Here is an 18,526-nt window from a genome sequence, read left to right as displayed (position 1 = left end):
AGCACATGTCATCCTTATCGCCATCGTCATCCATATGGGATGAATGTCACGAAAGGGTTCAACTCTCCATTGAGCCGACAATCTCCTAAGTCCTTTATCTTGCGGCGGAATGATGCCAGCTGAATGCCTGGATGCCATTGTTCATTGTTCCAGTTCAGTTTTGTGCCCAGTATTTACCAAATATTTATGCCAAATGTCGGCCATATAGGCCAGTAATTAGATAGTCAAATAATTGAATGGATTGTCCGGGGATTGACCAGGAAAATCAATAGCACCCAACAGCAAGGCACTGCCCAAGGGTGGTTGGGTGCCCCGTGAGCAGACAAAAGATGTTCGGATCTCGGCGCGTCCATTAAATTTGTCACCCGCGGCTAAGCTAAATGTCAAATAGTACTCCGTATATGGAGACACACTCATACAGGCACACGCACTCACTCACACTCACTCTGCTCTCTGCTCTGCTCTCTGGTCTGTGGGAGAACAATAACAGCATCAATTTGACACGTACAGGCGCTAATGATGGGAATGACCAGCCAACTGAACGATCGAATCCGCCGGGGGAGGCGCCCTGCCACTGCTGCTGCCCCTGCCGGCTGCCCCTGTCTGGCGGAGACCGCTCAACATGCCCACAATTGAACCACCCAGGCTTAGTCCCTTCAGGAACTTTGACATCCTGTCGTTTCGAGCACCCCCCCTCCAGCCACTTTCCACAGTAACAGCAACAGCAACAGCCACCACCGCTCTGCTCTGGCTCTGGCTCTGCTCTGTTCAGTTCTGTTCTCTTCTGTCAGTTCAGTCGCCGCTGGTGTGAGGTGACATTCTGAGAGTCGACGACTGCCAATTTAATTCCCATTGACAAAATGCACAATTGCCGGACACCATGCCGTTACCCACTCCCATTCCCATTCCCATTCCGAATCCCATTTCCCTTTGTTGGGAATGTAACCGTTCTTGTAATTGTGATTTCTGGCTGTGACAGCCACAGAGTCCGTTCCCCACCCCCTGCACACTTGCTATTAATTATTTTAGAAAATCGCTTGTAATAACAATAAATTTATGCAACCCACTGGGGCAGACACTTTTCAGCGCTTCCTTGGGGTTTGTTCGGGCCAAAAGTTACACTGCGACCGCCGGCAACTGTTCGATTTTCACGACATTCAAATATTTGCTCGGCCATTGCCATGGCCAAGGCCAATGGTGGGCGGGGAGTCGTTACTTGTCGAACCAAATGCAATCAATGCAAATGTTTGCATTGGGCTCTTGGCTGCCTGACACTGCGGGGATTTCCCACTCAACAAGCCCCAGGTAATCCCCCCTCCTAGCCCCTCCGCATCTCTCTGGCATTCCAACCACTTTCAATTTTGACGCAATATCGATTTAATAAATTTGCGTGGCAGCCCCAGCGACAATTTGATTGACAAGTAGAGCTCGTCCCCCTGTCCGCCCCTGTGCACCCCTGTCCGCCCCTATCCACCGCTAGTCAGTCAGTCAATTTAGCTGTTGGTTAGCCAGGTTTTTTTTTTTGTCCATGTCAGTTGTTTATTTAACGTTTGTTCAGGAGCCTGCTGATGGTCGACTGCTGATACACATGACTGCGATTGAAATGGCATGGGAAATTGCTTTTGGTTTGTTTTGGTTTTTAAGCCAGTTTTGATTGTTGAGCGATTACTAGAAAATTGCCAGAAAAATGGGATATGCCATGGAGAGCAATTGAGAGCACTTTTGATCTGGTTTATCACGCATTGAAGTTCGATTTATGCTGGCGGGAATATCAAGTCCCATCGCTGCGATTCCCATGGCTACCAACAGAAGACCGTTACATTCGATGGGGTCCCTGGCAAGACCTCGACAACTTCGTTTCACACAACCTTATACTTAAATTATATTCATAAATCAAATGCCACCGCGATCAAAGAGCATGGACAGCAAATTGTTAACATCCGGGTAATTTGAATAAAAGTTCTGTGTCTCTGTAGGTAGGTACATATGTATATCTGTTTTTCCATTCAATACAGTGGAAGGTGAGAGATGGATAGAGATAGAAATAGACGCGGCAGCAATTAAAATTAGAATTCACCAACGAAATATATATTTAGGCGCGCTTAATTATGAGCCCGGTGGCATAATGAAGGTATTGTAAAGGCGTTGACATGCAACCGATAATTAAATTCCGAACAAAGGAGCGGGAGGCAGATCGGGAGGCCCCGAGACTGTATAGTTCCCACATAATAAGGATTTAGCAATAAAAACACTTGGATATGTAAATTGCGTCGGGGTCGGGTCGGCTCACAGTACGGAGAGTGCACTCCCGGGACCGGGGTTAGGTGGTGCGCCTGGGACCTGGGACCCTGGGCACTGGACCCCGATCTGATCGTCATTGTCGTGTCTGTGCATCTTGAGCGGGGACTGCGAGTGTGCCGTTAGATGCCCGAGCGGGAAACGTGCACCCGCACATAATGTGGAAAAACAGAAACTAAAGTGTCAACTTTTTGGGCTGTAAACGTTGTGGCACCCCAACCCTAGCCCCTGCCACCGCCAATAACTGCTCCGACATCCCCTTGGGCTTGGGCTCGGGGCATTTGCTTTCTAATTTGGGCACACGCTCCGCTCAGACCTCAGCGAGAGGAAACAACAACAAGGTACACAGGAGGGTCGAGGAACCGTCGAGGGGGAAATGGCATTTCCGTTTTTCACACAAGCATTCGAAAGCAATTTTTCAAAATTGAAATTCATTTCATATACTCATATAGTCGCACCATTCGAGACGAGACGAGACCAGCAACCGCGACAGTTCCATTATTCCTCCATCCATTCCTCCTCCTCCTCCCATCCACACATTCGGTATCTGTGACAGCGGATCGGCGAATAAGAGATCGTTTGGCTCCGATAATGCGGCGTACTGGCACAGGGGACCGGGAATCGGGTATCGGGTACCGAGAGCAAGTGTTGGGCAGAGTCGAACCCTTGGGGTGGGTGACAATTGTGTGGCCTGAGCGGGCGGGCGGGGGAGGTCTGCTGAATCGGAGAATGAACTTATCTTATCTTTAGAATTAGTTCTAGTTCTATGGGAGTCTGCCCAAAAATCCAATGCGTATTCGATGCGTATTTCTATCAAAGTTCTCGGATCAAATTAAGAGCAGAGGCAGAGGCAACCCTCCCAAGTCGAACGATATTTTATGCCCAGATTGATGGAAACATAAACAACAACTGCGTTGCAGTAACCATATATTTTAGCCAGAGTCTGCCTGAGTCATCCAGCAGTCGTTTGTGAGTCACCGCCCATTGGCGAATACCCTTCAACCCTTTGGCTCGGCCCACGGCTAACTATCAAAGCCTCAGCAGTGCTCAGTGCGGCAGCATCGGTGGAAAGCTGCACCACAATATCCCATTCAAAAGCAGCCAGCTCCATCATCCAACCGTCTGCCAGTCCAGCAGTCCAACAGCCACCCCACTCTCAGGGCCACTCGGTCCCTTGGCAACCTCAAACAATGAACTCATAACTCAAGTGACACTTTTTAACTTGACTGCATTTCATCATGTGGCACATGAGCGCTTCTCCGTCTCCGTCTTCGTGTTCGTCTTGAGTCTTGGGTCTTGGACTGCTTCTTGGATATCTTTTTGTTTTGTCCAACAATATTCAAATTGAGTTTTCCAGTGCACTGCCACTGGCTCTGCCTGTGCCTCTGCCGCCAGCACCAACTCCAACTCCAACTCCAGCTCCATTTCCGTCTGCGACTGTAGTCATCCATCGTTGGAAAGTTTTTTGTTGCCTGTTGCCTGGTATTTGTTAGTTGATAAAAGGCCAGGCCATTATATGCATGGCCGGGCTGCACAATTTGAAGTGGGTAAAAATTTGTATGCATGTGGCTGCCATGACAACGCCCCGCCCAGGTCCAAACGACGACCAAACCCCCCATCACCATCTTCAGACTCATCTCCATCTCCAGCTCCGACTTCGACCTTTCAATTCAAACAAGCAGCAAAGATTCTTTTTCAAATTGTCATTGCCTTGACTTGGCTTGGCTTGGCCTGTCTCGGATTGCTTTGGTTCGCTTTGGTTCGGTTTGGTTTGGTCCTTCAACGAATTCTTGGCTTTCTTTTTACAGGCAGCGTACAAATTTGTGTTGTCTCATGTCGCTGGGGCTTGTCAACCTGCCCTCCGTGGCTCCTCACCCTCACACCCAATCCTCCAGATCCGAGAATCGAGACTAGCCCCATTCCCATCCCCATGCCCATGCCCATCCTTCGTCGTCAGGCATACGGGGAGTGGCTCAACCCCCCCATTGCAAGTGCAATGAACCGCGTTTGCCTTCATCCATTGCGCAGGCTGGCGGCGTTGATTTATGTAACATCTTCTATGGTTACATTGGCCCCCCCCCCCTCGATTCCCGTTCCCCCTTGCCCATCTGGAGTGTCCCCTTCAGCCATCTCATCCGTCGCTTGTTGCCATTAAGCGCAGCTCATATGTTACCCATGCACCGGACGGGGCCATGCCGTGCCGGGAGAGAAAGAGAATCTCACACGTGAAATGATTTATTAGCGGTAATTGGTGTCACAGTGTTCCAAAGAAAAGGAAAGGAAAGGATTGCCCCCCCGCATTTCTCTGTTCTGTGTTTGGTGTTCGGTGTTCTCTGTGCCCTGTCCCCTGTACCCTATCCCCTATCCGTTGCCATGTTCTTGTACTGCCTCTGCCTGCCTGCTTCGTACTGCCTTTTAATTATCTTGATTTTAAACTTATTAAAATTGACAAATGATTTTCGTAGACAACGCTGTGGCAGGCATCTCTTAGGAAACAGGTTGTCAATGGCTGCTTCCTAGAACCCAGCCCAGCCCAGCCAAGAGAGTTGATAAATCGTGGAATGCGGCAAGAGAATTGACCCTGTAACGTTCCATTGTACCCATCACTGCTGGGATGCTGGGATGCTGGGAGGTTGCTTTGAGCAGGGTTGGCCCAGGTTGGGACTGTATCGATTGGGAGCGCTGATAAGATATCCATGTGTGATCTTTTCTCCTCCTGGAATATTATCAAATCACAGTGCCCCATTTCAATCTCTGAACTCATCTTTTATTGCTGCTTTACTGCAACTTAAACAACTTTAATCATTACACAACAGAGATGGGCTTGAGCCTTGCTTCGATTAGATCGGATTTCGGCTGCTGGCAAAGGCTTAGTGATGAGGCCCTGGCATGGCCTTGTGCTCCTTGAGGCACATGGTGATCTTGAAGGCTGTGTCGCAGTCGTTGGTGCCCTTTATGTCCTTGCAGGCATTCACGCCCGAGGTGATCTCCTCCATCTTGTCCTTGATCTGGGGCACATTCTTCAGGGTGTCCAGCAGGGCCTGGGCATTGAACTGTCCGTTGACGAGGTGGCCCTGCTTCTCCATCAGGCACTTGGTGTAGCACTTGAGGTTCTCATTGGCAGTGCCCTGCATGCCGCTGGCCATGAAATCCTTGAGGTCCGCCTCGGTCACCTGAGACGCCTGCATGCACTGCTGCATATTCTGGCGGAAGTCCGCATCGCACTACATCGATCGAGAGGCAATAAATGAGAGAGCTTACTATATACGGGAAGGACACGCCACACGGTAGCCTCATACCTGAACGACAGCCAAAACCATTGCCAGAGCAGCACAGAAAAGAGTCGACTTCATGTTTGGGTTTGTTTTTAGATTTAGCGGAGAACCGACGAAACTGTTGGAGCTCTGTTGGCCAGCTGGGGGCTTTTATACCGGGCCCCCCAGTGCGCTCCCAGTGCTCACTGCCCACTGCACAATTAAAGCAATTAAACTTTTTGCGATATGGCGGCCGGAATTTGATTACGCACAATATACACAATTATTGCACAATAGAATCTCCCATTTTTGATTGTAATTATACTCGATTATCAGTCCGCATTTGCCGCCCTCTGGGATTGGTTATGGCATGGCAGGTGCAATCCACAAAGTTAGTCACAATTAGTCAACGGCAAAAACAAATCAATTACACATTTATTGTATTCAAATTCATTCAGTTTGACAATTTTCGGCCTTTGTTTTGTGGCACAATTGATCCGCTGACAATTCGAGCCAACCAATTTACACATTCGAAGGCTTTGGCTGTGGCATAATCAGGGAAATATTTTGTTCAGCGTTGGTCTCGTTGGTGAATCGTTTGCCAAATTAGCAATGCTCTTGCCACTAATTTGGGTCACAGCGTGGCACACAGATTCCGTCAGCTGGGGAGTACAATCGGAAGAGCACTTAATATTAGTGGAAAATATGAATAAAAACAGACAGCTACAGGTACAGGTACAGGTACGCGTATGTGTGTGTTTGCTCAAATGCGACACTGTAAACTGGAAAATAAATGGGAAATTAGTTCCACCACGCAAAGGCAAACGATGCAAAATCGCGCAGGTGGGTTCAGTTCACTTTTGGCGCTGTCACTGCTTCCGATTTGCGTGCAGATCTTTGTGGGATATGGAGCCACTCACATGCATTCACGGTATGAATTCATCATATTGTATTATTCACATGAGCAATTCAGAGTTTAGAATTCTAAACCAGAGCTGAGACCTTTGTGATCGAAGGAAACATTTTATTTTTAGTTAAACTTATTTAAATGCTAACGTGATTTATTCTTTATATTCAATTGCAGACATTTGCAGTCCACACAACAGATTGCACAAGTCCGCTGTGGACTATCCATAACAATTAAACATACGGCAGCCCCGCATGGGCCATGATACACAACCGACACACACACACCCACCTGGGGCTGTGTCTGTGTATCTGTATATCTGTGGTGGGTGGAGAACAAATATAAAATACTCGGAGCTTGCATAATTCCTGGGTAAATTCAAATCAATAGACAAACAATAAGCTCAGGTTCGCAGGCCAACTGCCATTTACAGGTCTGAGGAAGCCATGTTGACAGGAGAAATAATTTATGCCTTTGTTATAAAATGCGCACCTGCCTCTGTCTCTGCCTCAGCCTCAGCACCAGCCACGCCCACACAGCCTATGTCTCTTCCTGGCTGTAAGTTGGGTTTTTTTTTTGCCAGGCCAAAGGAGCAAAGGAGGCGACTCGATGCGAGAAAGAGTCCCAATCAGAGTGGGGGGACCAGGTCGAGGCGAAGTGGTTGACAAAAGGCCGAAACCGAAACCCGCTTGGATGGCTGCTACCACTTGTCATTAGTCAGGGAGGAGGATAAGCAAAGGACATGGCCATAAAAAGGGCAATGCGAGGCGCCAGAGAGGGCAGAGAGAGAGAGAGAGAGCAGAGAGAGAGAGACTAGAGGGAAACCTACAGACGGCACAAGGTGTGTCCTGTGAATGAATTGCTGAGTAACCAATAATGAAGTAAAACTGTTCGAGTCCTGGATGTGTCATTGTGCAGGCGGTGGCGGAGGGAAACAGAGAGAGAGAGAGGACGACAGGACGACTGCCGGACACAATTCACTGTCAGTTGCATTGTTGTGACCTGATTTACATGCCCCAGCCAGCCAGCGCTGAGCTCCACCATCTATAGCAACAGCTACAGCTCCAGCTCCAGCTCCAGTACCGTCTCCAGTTGGATTTATATTAGAAATGGCAGAAGTCCCCTCTGTGGACTTTTATAGATTACAATGGTCACCGCACAAAAGCGATAGATGCAGGACCTGGCACACACACACACACACTTCCTCTTCCACCCACTCCCACTCTCACTGGCGACGGCGCCAGACGACGACGACGACTACGATGACAGGGCCAACGAAACAAAGGCCAACGTTAATGAGCCAAAAGAATGGCGCGAGCCGTAACAAACGTGGCCAACTAAAGAGCGGGGCAAATTGTAAGAAAGCAGAACTGTGTCACAATGTTTTGACACACACACACACAGGGAAGGAGCAGCCGGCTGCAGAGCAGCAAAAAGGGAATAGCAGAGAAATGGAAATAGAAAAGCAGCGGACAAAGGAACAGCAGCAGCAGCAGGACAACTGCCAGACTCTGCAGCTAGTTAAGCAGCCAAAGACAAAGTTGATAAAATTAGATTTGTATGGTAAATAGTTTGTGGGATGGCAGGCGGCTGGACGGCTGGCAGGCTGGCAGGCAGGCTGGTTGGCTCTTCCTGCTGCCCAGGGTCGTCTGCGAGGGGCAAAGTTTAATAAATGTATAAAATTAATTAGCCAGTTGAATGTTCATTAACAGCTGGCAGCAGGAACAACTGACAACTCTGTTTGGGAGCCTCCCGCTGTCTCTGCTGTCTCTGCTGGATCTGCCGTCTCTGCCGCTCTTAAGCTTTAAGGCCACAACAGCTTTAAGCCCTGTCGGCAACGGTGTCGTACCTTTGATGGTGATGCGGATGCGGATTGGGGATGTGGATGGCTCTGGGCCCTGTTAGAGCCAGCCAGAGCAGCTGTCAAGCTGCCTCAATTAATTCTCAGCAGTCAGTCAATGAAATTTGTTGTTTTCGTCTACTCTCCCTCTTTTCTGAGCTGGCATTTTCACACCTCCCGCCTCGCACCGACTCCGACTCAGACTCAGACTCGACCGCCCACCCGCTGTGCTCTGGCCAGGAAAAGGGGGAAAAAGCAAAAGAATGAAAAGTGAAAACAGCCGAAAAATGAATTTTAACCTTTCCCAATTGCAAGCCACATGAGCTCTTTGTTGGCTGCAAGCGTTTTACGCTTTTGCGGCAATTGACCACAAAAGAGCGGCCCAGAGGGAATGCAGATGGGACCGAGGATACAAAATCGAAATTATATTTCGGACATTGTGGTAAAATAATTGGATTTCGAGGAATAATAATGCTGGGTATAGGTTTGAGGAGTTGAGTTACGCGCACAGGAAACATAGAGAGAGAATGGAGTGGAGTGGAGTGGAATCCGAATCAATTCTGAATGTTAATGTGTTGATGGTCGAAAAGGGAAGTGGATGTGGAACCGCGCTGTTAGGATGTGGTTTTGTGGACAGCATACATACATACATACATAGATAGATATCTATGGGAATTTCAAGATTGAATCAATGCAACAATGAATTAAATATATAATATTCTGGTATTTAATGCGAACAACTGCGTGGGACTCAGGGACTCAGTCATTGACTCATTTCTCTGTCAATGCTGACTGAACTTTAAAGCCAGAGGCGGCAACTTCCTAAAACTTGAAAAGTATTTACCCAGAGATTTACCCAAGACCAAGGAATTATTTGTGTCTGGCTGCTGCCTGCAAACAGAATCTGTGTAATTTACACTCGTCTATATTTTGGACAGCTATAATTGGAATCGGGATTCACGGCCCTTCAATTGCGTCGCCAGTCAATGCCACACTCCCGGCCATGCCATACACATGCGATGAAGAGGAAAAATTCAAAATGCGAACGCACTGAGTTATTGAAATTAAGCATCAAGTGTCAGGGCCAGGCACTGGCACAGGCACTGGCACTGGCAGGGCGGAGGCCAATTCGCTGTCTTCGGGGCGAGTCAGGGATTGGGGGAGGGGGGGCACACACAAAAGCGCACAAGTCCTTCCACATGCAGCCAAATCAGCAGGAGTGGAACTTTGGGAACGAAAGAAAAAAAAACATTAAAATGGATGCCTGACAAGTGGCAAAAGAGCAAGGAATTTGAATTTGCGTGGAAGTGTTTTTTTTTTTTGGGCAAAAATAAAGTCGGAGCAGACGCAGCCGAAGACAATTGCCCGAGCAAATGAAATCAGGCACAAGGATGGGAGCGGTGAGGGGAATTTGACGGAGAGTGGGGGACTCTAAATACGAGCGCGTCCCCACACACACAAGTACAATTTACATGCGTACGTGTGGCAGGGACAGCGGCGGGGGCAGGGGCAGGGGCAGGGACTCTGTGACATGTCCTTAGGATATTTGTATGCAAACAGGGCACAATACTGAGCTCTGAAATCGATATGCGGGCGCGCGCCTCACAAGGAAGTTGCAGCTGAGCGGTGCGGAGCGGAGCGGAGCGGGCGGGCGGCTTCCAACTCCAACTTCATCTCCTTATCCATCTGCCTCTCTCGAGCCACATCTCTTCGACTGGCAGTTGACAGCCATGTGCAGCGGCGCAATGAAATGAAAAATGGTGAGAAGGAGACCCAGACGTTGCCTGCAGCTAGCTACAGACTGCCATGCGGAGTTTAAGGACCCGCGGCGACAGCAATGGCCCGCTGACAGCCCCCCTTCCACGAGTACGTATCCATGTGTGGGTGGGGCGGGGGTACTGATATGTGATATTAGTTTGATCTATTGTGATTTTTTTCAGGGCTGCAAAAGGTTCGTTCGAAAGGGAGCGCATTCCCTTAAACCTCGCTTTCGAATCGTTGGATAATAATAATACTTGCACCAGAGTACCATCGGAACATGCCCAGTTATTCATATCCCTTATGGAATACCAAGGAAGTACCAGAAGTATTATTATTATGTTCGTAGAATAATATTCCTGCACGATATACACAAACTGTCACTGCGATTGCATAGATAAATCATTTCTATATCCGCCGATAGGTGAGTGGACTAGGCAAAAGGAGAGTATCATAACAGTTGTTTTCAGCTGAACCACCTAATAATGGATTTTCACAGTGAATTTGCGACGCGGCCTTCCATCAATTCCAATAAGAAACATGATTTTGCAATTTTCCACTGCAACACTTGGGAATTCTGGGGGGGGGGCAGGAGAGCCGGCAGCAGCACTCGCTGAAAGTTCTCGAGAAGTGGCTGGTGGCTGAGCCCATCCCTGGTGCCGGTGCCGCTGGTACAGTCTGCTTTGGGCTGATTATATCTGGCACTGTTGCTTGATTTGTTTTGCACACATTACCGATTGATTGTCTACGCCACGTAGTGCTCTGCAGCAGCACTCTCTCCGCCTCCGCCACCGCCGCCGTCTCCACCTCCCGCATACGGGTATGACTTGCAACGGCAGGCAGATTCAGTCGCAGTACCCATCACCATTCGCCATCTCGATTCTCGATTCTCGCTTCCCCCTTGTTATGCTGGTGCGTCATTCGCTTCTTTTCGATTGTGCAACTTTGATAAGCAATTTTGAGCGTCGTCTTTGTCCGTCCTCCCCAGGAATTGTTTCTGTGCCAGGGACAGAGACAGAGGCAGAGGCACAGTCACAGCCAAGGCCTGTGCGTGCGAGTGTGAGTGTGCATATGCCACCAACACGCAGATGCAGATGAGATACTGATGCCAATGCCGATGCCCGATGCCCATGCCAGGACATCCCCTCCGATAGCCATCAAATTAAGGCCAGGCCCAAATCAATGCAGATACTAGTGCTCGGCACTCGGACCTCGGGCCATCTCCAAAAGAATCTTCATCTGCACACTCATCTCGAGCTATTCTCTCTGTTTTAAGAGCCTAATTGCCTGGCTGCCTGGCTGTCGGCCCCCGAACAGGTGCAAATGGCTATGAAGCACAGCCTGCATTAAACTCAAAGGAGAAATGCAAATGAAAACCTTTAAAACATGCCCAGCATAGCCCGTACTTGCAGTCGAGTTACATGTCATGTCTGTAAAAGATGTTGTCTTTCTTTATTGGAACCCTTCTCCCTTGCCCATATTTTATTGTAATTTCGGTTGTTACTCGGACGGTAGCAAATTGGTTACAAACACAGCTGTCGACCCTTACGTGGCTATAAAGTAGAAGACAAAAGGGTTTTTTTTCAAGCCAGCCCCCCCAAAACAGCCACAAAACAAAAAAAAAACCACATTAGAAACGTGTGCCGGAGCAGCAGAGGCCAAACGAAGAAGGAGGAGGCCAGCGGAGGGCCACTCGTGCGGCTGGTCAATAATGCGGTAGCTAAACGTTTAGACATACCCAAAAACTCGAAGGAATTCCATGGCCCAAATACCTTGGCATATGTGTGGTCAAATTGAAAAGGGTTCCCAAAATATCTCCGCACGGTTATCTGCATCCGAAAAGAGTTTACAAAAATACCAAATAATATTTACCAATTGAAGTTCCACAGAAGTTGCACAACTATGTGCGTTTGGGCCGTCAATCGTTGCAGCATCATCTACATATTCAACTTCATACATACATACATATCATAAAACAATCCCTTGATTCCGTTTTTCGGGTAGGAGTTACTTTAAAGTTATTTGCTGCATTCCCTGCATTCCTCTGCGTTTCTCTAATCAAGTAGCTGAATTATTTCTGTGCTCCTTAAACTGTACCCCCCTTCCGTATCGATTCGAGGCACTCTCCTCTTTGCAAAAAACAAAACCAAGTATAAATATGCACCATCAGATGCTGGAAACTGTTGTTAAAATACAGCGGACAACTCTATTGAGACCCCGTTGCTCTTGGATTCATATAAACATCTGTTTGTCTGTCATCGTCAGACCCAGAACGCACCCGAAACAGATCGAGCCACAAAAAGAAATGCCCATACCTACATACGAGTATGTACAAGTGGGATACATTTGTATATTCATCCACCGTACCTCAGGGTACCTACCTCATGGGTTGCCTTCATGGGTTCCCAGTACTCTGAAGCTGATTGCGAATTGCAAATCGATGTGGACGGAATAAAGGTAAACGTAAAACGTAAAAACCGCACGGTAGGAAATTTGAATAAAATGCAATAAGACAACACACATGCATGATAATTTCAGCCGGGGCCAAGCCAAACAACAATGCATCATTCCATTCCCTTAGTTCTCGGCTGTCGGCACTTTGGTTTACGTTACGGTTACGTTACCCTTCCTCAATGTAGGTACAAATTTATACAGTTGTGTGTTTATAGAAGTGTATGCAAAAGAAAAGAAAAAAAAAATACCCAACGCAGCTCAGCTCGTGCGTGTAAGCTCGTGATGATGATACACTAAAAACTACACAGCTAAAGCTACAGCTAAAGCTGAACAACCAAACCACAAAATACATCAAAATGATGCGGTTGCAAACTGATGCAGAAACAAGTTCTGAAGTCCCCGACGGCGGCCAGCGGACAGAGATTCGGATTTAGATTCAGAGTCAGAGTCAGGGCATGGTACAATGAACCACTCTCGAAGTGGTTGACTGTTCAAGTGGTTGCCGAGTTGGATGTTGGGTGCAAAAAGTTAGAAAAATGTATTTCAAATTAGTGCAGCAGCGCAACGCAATGGGAATACCCTTGATGAGTTTTCAGATTTGTTGGGGCGTATACAACCGAAAGGGGGGTGGTGTATCCAATGGTGTATCTAAATATCTAGATAGCTTTAAATTTAAATTTCGAAACACTGACTTTCCATAGCTAGACGCTTTTGGCCTAGATCAATTAGACTTAAAAAAGGAAATTCCGCGAGGAATTCCTCGAGACATCATCAATCAGAACTTTCAGTCCTGGCAACCTGTGGGCCGGGCCGGGCGGCTCTAGGCCGCTTTGGGAGCAACATGCTACATTTGGGGGTGGCAGTGAACTGGCAAGTGCAACTGTCTGACCTTTCTGTCTGCACATTATGCATAGATGGATAATTTATAACTTCTGCGTGGCAGTGCCAACCCCCGAAACATTTGGCATGGTACGGTGCGGAGACATAGACAGATGCACAGACAATGATTAGGGCCACACACAAGCCTATTATTAACATGGAAATCGCAAGTCCTGTGCCTGTCCCTGTCCCTGTCCATTCGGGTGGACAATTGCAATTGCTTGGCAGTAATTCTCAATTTAATTATAGTAATACACACTCACACTCACAGAACCTGACCGTCCAGTTGGACGGACTGGACTCTAGAGGAGGGGCTCGTCTAAGTGCAGATTTAAGCGCATTTGCACTTGGGTCAAGTTTTATGGCTTGGCTTTGGGACCCCACCACTGAGATCTGAGGTACTGCCAGCCTGTGCGTAAATCAAATGCAAATGTCGAGTGTCCGTAGTGCAATGACAGCATTGTCCTGCCCCTGTCCTTATGTTTGTCTGCTTGTCTGCGGCTTGCTTCTCGCCATATTAATTATGCGGCAAGGCTGGAGAACCCACTTGTGATGCTTTCTCTGAATACTCTGCCCACCCTCCAGCAGGTCCTGCTGGATGGCATCTATCTGACTTTGGCATTAGTTTCAGACCAGTCAACTTTTAGTTCTCATTTTCGCACGTAGCCCGAAGCCGATGCCGATGTCCGATGGCCGATGGCCGAACATATCGGATTCAGCAATCAAGGTGTGGGCCAGGCTGCAGCGGCGAAAATTATGCTCACGTAGGGAGTACGTGCTGTTGATTTGATGGTCAGTTAATTATTATTTTTTGTGTTTATAGTGTTGCGGCCATGGCCATGTTGTTTTGCGGGCCGGCCAGAAACAGAAACATAAGCAAAATGCTCTGGCTAATGTCTGATCTTGTGGCTAGGCATGTAGAGATTGCGCCCCGTGCATGCTGGGCTATGAGGTGTCTCAGTCGCATAAAGGTGACTGGAAATGACTGGCTAGAAAACTTCATATCTTGATAGGTGTGAGGAGTGAGGAGTAGAATATATGTAAGTGCAATTTCTGGCATCTTTAAATACTTGAGAGATATTCCATTTTAATCATACCAAGTGCAGAGTTTTACCTAAACTATTGATGTGTGGTGCACTCTCTGATGGGGGTTAACATTAAAGTGCACTGCAGTCAGGCAGTCAGGCAGCCAGGCACCCAAACTATTTTCGCTTGTGATTGGGAAAGTTTTGTATCAGGGTTAATGTTAATTTTCGTTGGCAAAGTCCTAATCCCTTCGTGCTCTGCGTCAATGCTATACCCATTGAGCAGCAGATTGATGCCGCCAAATTTGTTTGATACGTCAGGAGCGTATCAAGGTTTTGGGCCCTTCTGAATATACATACATGTGTGTACGGGTGAAATGGCTGCCTCGGATAACTCGGATGGAATATCGTATACTATTTGATAGCTATTGAATCATTTTTGGTTTGAAGTCCGCTCCAGTGCCCGCATCGTGTTGTAATCAGCCGCGTCGGGTGCGGGAGATGAAGTTGGCCAAATCGCTGGCGCAATTCCGACGGCCAATGCCAATATTAATCAATTCTATATGGAGCGCAGCAGCTCAGGCGGATCTAGCTGAGGGGACCAAAAGCATACCCGACTGGTTATCCTCTGCAGCAGCAGCAGCAGCAACAGCAGCAGCAGCAAGTCGAAACTCATTTCGTGTTGCGACTTTTGATTATGATGATTATTACGCGTAATCGCCGCTACATGTGCTACATGCAGCGCCAAGGCCCCCTTCCCCTTCCCCTGCCCCTGCCCCTCCACTGTCCGTTCCCCGCCCTGGAGCTTATTGATGAGGTACGAAGCTGGCATAGCCCCCTGGCCGAACCGAAAGAGCCTGGGACACCTGTGTGTATATTATTATTACACATCGGACATGGCCAAGAGAAAAGGGCATGAGCAAGGGCATGGGCAAGGGCTGGGCATGGGCATGGGTATGGGCAATGGGAATTGGAATTCGAATGGACAGTGGCATGGGCAATGGACAGACGAATTTAAGCGAGTTACTCGTACACACGATGACGCTGTAAGTGAGCACTAATGTGGGTCCAGGTTATTCAACAGTCGCGGTCAATTAAGTAGAACCATCACGTGTACTAGGTATGGGAGAAAACTCTCAAGAATCAATGTAATACTAGTGATAGATCCATGGGTACAATTCCTGTGTTTCAGCTATAGAAATCTCCCTTAGATAGTTGTGGAGTAGTGGAACTCCTCTTAGTTCCATTCGAATGATCGCTGCTGTTGCCTGGCATCTTACATACAAGCTTGCAGAGCAGACTCGCTGACCGGCTGACGTAACAACAAGTTAACAAGATAATGACAGTAGCGGCGGACGGCGGCTCACCGGACGAACCAGACCAGCCCATTCGGCCCAATCCCGCCCCCGTCGCATCCCGTCCAGCCAACATAGTCATCGTGGTCGTGGTCTTGGTCTTGGCCCCCCCCTCTTTCTGGACGATGTTCGCGTCCCGCTCTGTTATTTAGTCGAAGGTAGGTGTGGATCGGATCCGTATACCTTTGTGTTTGTGTGCACGAGTGAGTGACGTGCCGTGCCGTGCGCATAAGTGACTGATGGCCGGCGACGTCCAGGGCCCGGCCCCCGTTTCTTTATGCTGAAGCTCGGCTGTTCCCTCCCATCCCTCTCGCCTCAGCCGCGGCTGCTGTCAGCCAAAGACCATAATCAAGTATGCTAAAAAGACGCGCTAACCAAAAGGAAATTGAAATGAAATATAAAGAGTGTGTGTGTGTGTGTGAGAAGAGTTCTTGTGGGTCTGTGTTGGCCTGTGAGGTGTGGAGAGAGAGAGAGAGTGTGGTTGGGTGAACACTCATACATATGTATGTATGCGTGTCCGTATAGGTGACTGCTATATAGCTTGCTCTTTTGTGGTATTTCGCACCTGGAGCGGCGGCTGCTCGCTCACCTTGTTAAGCAGAGCGTCGTTAACACTTGAAGTCTTCTCTGCTGGTTCTCTGGTTCGGGTTCTTCTGCTGCTGCTCCTGGCACTGTTCCTGCTCCACCAACAAGCTCATTAGCCTCATAATTAGCTTTCGTTATGCTCTTCGTGTATTAATTAGAAGTTATTGCTGTGTCCAGGCGCCGGGCACGAAACCCACTCAACACTCGCCCCAGCCAACGAGTGGATGTGGGCTGTGGGTTGTGCGAGAGGGGATTCTGGGGAGTGGGGGCCACTGCCTCTTCACTGCCTCATTGCATTTTAAACCGCTCATCAAGCTATGTAGTTTTCCTCTCGTCAGCCTTTTTCCTGACTGTTTTTCTCGCTTTTGTTCTGGGGTTTTTTTTTGCTGCTGCTGCTGCTGCTGCTGCTGCTCCGGCTGCTACGGCTGCTTCTGGCCACGGCTAATGCAGAGATAATGATGCTGTGGCTTTGATCGATTTGATAACAATTTAATTTCGAGTGCACGCTCTTGGTTTTGCCCACATTATTGCATTTTCCACTAGAGTCTTGCGATGTGGTGTGCAGGGCACGTAGTCAGATTAGCCCATGGCTGGAGAGGGGACGAGGACGGGGACGATGAAGAGTGATTGCGTTCCCAAGTGCAATACACATTTGGTTAGACTAATGGTTCATGGTGACACCGCGCATAAGGAAGGGCCCCCATAAACATGGGAAGCTCAGAATAAAGCTGTCCTGCTCCCCGAAGAGAATTACAAGGTACAAGGTGTGTGCCCCAGCGAGGCACGTGAGTGTGGATTAAATGAGGTATTCGCTCCGCCAAATATGGAGTTCTACTCGTACGCTGCTCTTTGCTCCATTATACACACATTCGTCGTGGCTTTGATTTATCTTTATTTACGGTAATGGGAATAATAATGAATATAGCTTCTATTGCACATCTATGATTGCAAGAATGTTTTTTTTTATTTTCCTTTAATGCATCGTTCCTTAAAATATTGATGTAAAAGCCATAAATATGAACGTGGAGTGTACACTTTGTGTTAGTTGTAATGATCATGATAATCTCTTTGGGCTGATTTAAATATTATTTCTGCACCGCTGCCGGTTACATCCATTTCCTGACGGAGTTTCCTAGAACTTTCAATGCATAATAATCCATTGCGAAAGTTGGAACTTTTCTCTTATTCGAATCTCGGATAATAAACACAACAAGTCTGCAGTGCACGAGAGCTGGGGGCAAACAAACAATGGGCCGGAGGCATAACCGGCAAAAAATGCTGAGTAAACCTTATTAAAAAGGGATAACGGCGTACGAGCAACGCTAATGACAACGCTCGTGGGTGTGGACTTGGATGGCGGATGGGGGGGGTTGGCAGAATGGATGGGTGTGGACGGATTGCAAACACACACGTCACTCAGCCACGACATCCTTCCGGGAGCGACAAAGGGTCGCATCGGCAGGAATCGGGCCTGGTCCTCGTTCTCGTTCTCGTCCTCGTCCTTGTCCTGGGCTTAACGCTGTTAATGACCAAGGGCAACAGCGGCATCGCCCTCAACCACGGCCCAGACATTCCGCATCCTCCACGGCTTTATGTTATTACGTGTGCTCACGAGCAATTGAGGATGCAATGTCATACGTCAGCAGAAGGTGAGTCAAATCAGCGGCCAGGCCGTCGCAGGGTTAAACAGGAATAAAAACACAACTCAACAAAGTTTGGATCTGATTGAAAATCATTGTGCAATGTCATATAATGGCAGAGCTTAAAATCCATGACACAGAACAGAGGCGAACCGTGCCGGAGAGGATTGGTGTACAAAAAACTGCTGCATAATGTTTATTTGCCCGAGAAAAAGAAATTTATGTGTTCAGGTCTCCCATTGAGGACGGTCTGGTTGGGGTACTAAAAAACTTTTGCTCAAGAAATCTGCGTCGAAAGGGTTGGAAGGACATTGGTATTGGTGCCGGGCACCGGTTGCCACTCGGGCAGCTGGCAGCACCCTGCTGTGGATAAATCTGCGTAGCAAATGCAACTTAATTAAATTTCCAAATACTTTCTCCGCTCATGAGCTGCGATGCAAAATGCTGCTGTTAATTACAAAATTGTAAAACTCAAAGTTCAAATTGCAATTTGTATTCATTTGTAAGCCGCCAGAGCCATTAAATTTGTAA

At 48.0% G+C, this 18,526-nt stretch overlaps 2 protein-coding genes across 9 annotated transcripts in view; one reads left to right on the top strand and one right to left on the bottom strand.

The window, feature by feature from the left end:
- The window catches only part of LOC111079417 (odorant receptor 56a), a 78,645-nt gene that overhangs the window by 26,736 nt on the left and 33,383 nt on the right, over window positions 1–18,526 (top strand). The window lies entirely within an intron of this gene.
- On the bottom strand, window positions 5,064–5,682 carry LOC111080057 (general odorant-binding protein 56h). The gene is made up of 2 exons (XM_022375443.2): window positions 5,598–5,682; window positions 5,064–5,522 (listed from the first exon to the last, which is right to left on the bottom strand). The coding sequence occupies exons 1-2, from the start codon at window positions 5,649–5,651 to the stop codon at window positions 5,169–5,171; spliced, it is 408 nt and encodes a 135-aa protein (XP_022231135.2). The 5' UTR covers window positions 5,652–5,682; the 3' UTR covers window positions 5,064–5,168.

Source organism: Drosophila obscura, unplaced genomic scaffold, assembly GCF_018151105.1.
Source record: "Drosophila obscura isolate BZ-5 IFL unplaced genomic scaffold, ASM1815110v1 contig_186, whole genome shotgun sequence".
Lineage (NCBI taxonomy): Eukaryota > Metazoa > Arthropoda > Insecta > Diptera > Drosophilidae > Drosophila > Drosophila obscura.
This window is presented reverse-complemented; position numbering and strand designations above follow the sequence as displayed.